The following is a 2,741-nucleotide window of genomic DNA, read 5'->3' as shown; positions in this document are numbered from 1 at the left end:
CCTTCCTGCCCCCACCCCACCCTTCCCCGGCTCCTTCCTTCCCAGCCCACGCCCGCGCCGCGCCCCCCAGGAGGGAGGAGGGGAGAGCGGCTGAGGGTGGCCAGCGGGGTCCGCTGGGAGATGGGGGAACGACGCTGACGGCGCCCCCAACGCCTTGGCCGGAGCAATGTGCGCCACCAGCCCATTCATTCTCCCCAGCCCGCGCGACCCACCGACTTCAAGCCGGGGGAAAGGCGGGGGGTGGGGTGGAGAGAGCTAGTGCCGGCCCCGCCCGGCTCCCCCACCCCCCGGGGCCCCGGCCGAGGCGCAGCGCTGCAGGCAGCCCGGGTGCGGCGCGCTGGATGCAGTGGTGCGGGGCTGGGGGAGGGGGTGGATGCGGAAGCCCGGGTGCACAGCAGCCAGAGCCCCTGCCCGCGGACAGCCAGGTCCTGTTCCAAAGGGACCGAAATTTAAATGAAGATCCCTGACGGAGGAAACCGAGATGCAAATCTGGAATGCATCCTTCTTAAACGCAACTGCTGCGTAACACTCGAAAAACAAACAAAAAAAAGCCCACCAGAAATACAGCAAAAAAAGAAAAAACCCGGACTGAACTAAAAATTTGTATAGAAGTCATGTGCAGGCAGCTGCTACGCTGGCGTCTGCCACTCCCGACCTACCATGGTGCGAACGGAGGGTGGAAGAGCAGAGGGATCGAAGGTGGCTGCACCAGCGCAGGGGCTGTAACGGCGGAGGTGCCTCCGCTGCGGCTGTGGCTGCTGCTGCTGCTGCTAAGGCGCGGTGTGCGCTGCGCGATGTGCCGCTGCCGCTGCCGCTGCCACCGCCGCCGTCCAAATGCGAGTAACGGCGCCGCGCCCGCGATGTTCCCAACACCAATGCCGAAGTGCGAGTCTGCGCTCTGCGAAATATATACCGTGCTCCGTATCCCTCCGCCGCGACTGCGGCCCCTTCGCTCAGAGCGGTGCCGCGAGGGCCGGGCCTTGCCCGCTTGGCCCCACCCCCGACGCGCCCGGCCTCCCGCCGCCCTCTGCGCGCCCGCCACCGCCCGCCCAGGCCTCAGCCCGAACGCAAAGCGTTCGGAGAGAGGAGAGGGGCTTCGAGGCAGGCCCCACCTGGGGGGCCGGGGCGGGGACAGAGCGCCTGCACCGTCCCGACCTGGGGCTGCCCTCGGCTCCAGAAGCCCCAGCCCCACCCCACCTGCGAGACCCCTTCATCACACCTCCTACCGCTCCTCTGGGGCAGCCGGTCCGGTTCCGGGAGCCGCGGGACGTCTTGGGGCTGGGGGCGGCCGCAGGGAGCTGGGGGCAGAAGAATTGATCGCACACCCTCAGCTTCCAAGGAGAGAGGTCTGGAAGGGCGATGGGAGGGGCAAAGCAATTTCCTCGTGCAAGAAATTGTTTGGACGTTTTGTTTCTCAAAATATGAAGCATTATGTGAGACAAATTATATATGCTCAATCATTAAATCTGTCGTGCTCATATACTTAGCCACTCATTTTAATGTTTTTACGTTTCCACTGAATTTTTTTATATGCCTGAATGATATCTCTTCCCCTGCCGATTTGTTCTCTTTTTTCTATGGAAAATACTATTCATCCTGGCTCCAGTCTTACTGACATTAATATATCGAAGCATCTTCTATAGACCTTACAACCTATGCTTTGATTTTTTTTTCTCTTAATTTTCTTGATCTTGAGAGGGATCAGATTTTTATTCATAAATCCATAGAAACAAAGAAGGAAAAGATTCTTAGAATCCCTCAGATGACAGCTGGAACACACAACTAACTGACTCAACTGTGGAGCTAGACCCTATTTTAACCTACAATTTCGATTATATTCATTTTTAAGGAGCATTTTAGTCCTTAAATTTACTGTTTCCAATTTTCTGTAAACTAGAAAAAGGATAATTCTAGCTATTAATTTGAAGCCCAAAACTCGTAAAGAAAGAAAGAAAGAAAAAAAATTTAACAAAGCGTTGCAGTGTCTTTTCTTGCCAAAGCAGAACACAGAATTTGATCTTTTGTTTACAGGGCCTGGGCAACAGTTGCAAGTTACCTTCTGAGAATGTGGCAAAGTGAGTGAGTGACAAGCTCTGCTTGAAAGGGCTTTGCTTGGTTATGTTTGTTTCTGGCTTTGAGAAAGACTGCAGAAAGGTGTTTTAAGAGAACGGAAAATGTTCAGCCACATTGCAGATGCCACAGGACTTCTGAGGTAACCTCAAGCATCTGTAGAGCTCTTTCTTATGTTCCTTCTAGAATGCTGCAGAAAGGGTGAAACTGCTGTTCAGTTTAAAGAGAGGCTGCAGGAGCAAGTGAGTGAATCTTTGCAGATTAGAAAGACATTCTCTTCACAAATCTACCAGTCATCATCATCACCATCATCATTACCATTCTGTGCTCATGGAGGGAAACCTGAATAGGAATGAAGTGTATATATATATATATATATATATATATTAATTGGAGAGTTGGAAATAGGAAAGTAGAGGAAAGAAGAGTAGTACAAAGTCAATTTAAAGAATATTCAATAATCCATTGAGTTACAAATCTAAATGGCCAAACATGTCATTAAAACTGCTTCATTCCTAATTTGTATTCTTTTGTCAGATTTCTCATATAGTAGTTAATTAAATACATTTTAAAACATGATATACATTGTATAAATAGGGGGAAATGCAATGTTTTTAATTATTAAGGATTCATTAGCTTCCAATATTCTTCCATTCCTTATTATTTTGGTT

The 2,741-nt window shown here is 51.0% G+C and overlaps 1 protein-coding gene across 1 annotated transcript in view; it reads right to left on the bottom strand.

Moving 5' to 3' along the window:
- The window catches only part of CALM1 (calmodulin 1), a 10,731-nt gene extending 9,833 nt beyond the window's left edge, over positions 1-898 (bottom strand). Inside the window, exon 1 of the mRNA XM_006925526.3 lies at positions 660-898. Within this exon, the coding sequence (XP_006925588.1) occupies positions 660-662 (3 nt within the window). The 5' untranslated portion in view covers positions 663-898. The remainder of the gene's footprint in view (positions 1-659) is intronic.
- Positions 899-2,741: the final 1,843 nt, after the last annotated feature.

Source organism: Pteropus alecto, unplaced genomic scaffold (assembly GCF_000325575.1).
Source record: "Pteropus alecto unplaced genomic scaffold, ASM32557v1 scaffold8, whole genome shotgun sequence".
Taxonomy (NCBI): Eukaryota; Metazoa; Chordata; class Mammalia; order Chiroptera; family Pteropodidae; genus Pteropus; species Pteropus alecto.
Note: the sequence above shows the minus strand (reverse complement) of the source record. Positions and strands in the feature narration are given on the sequence as shown.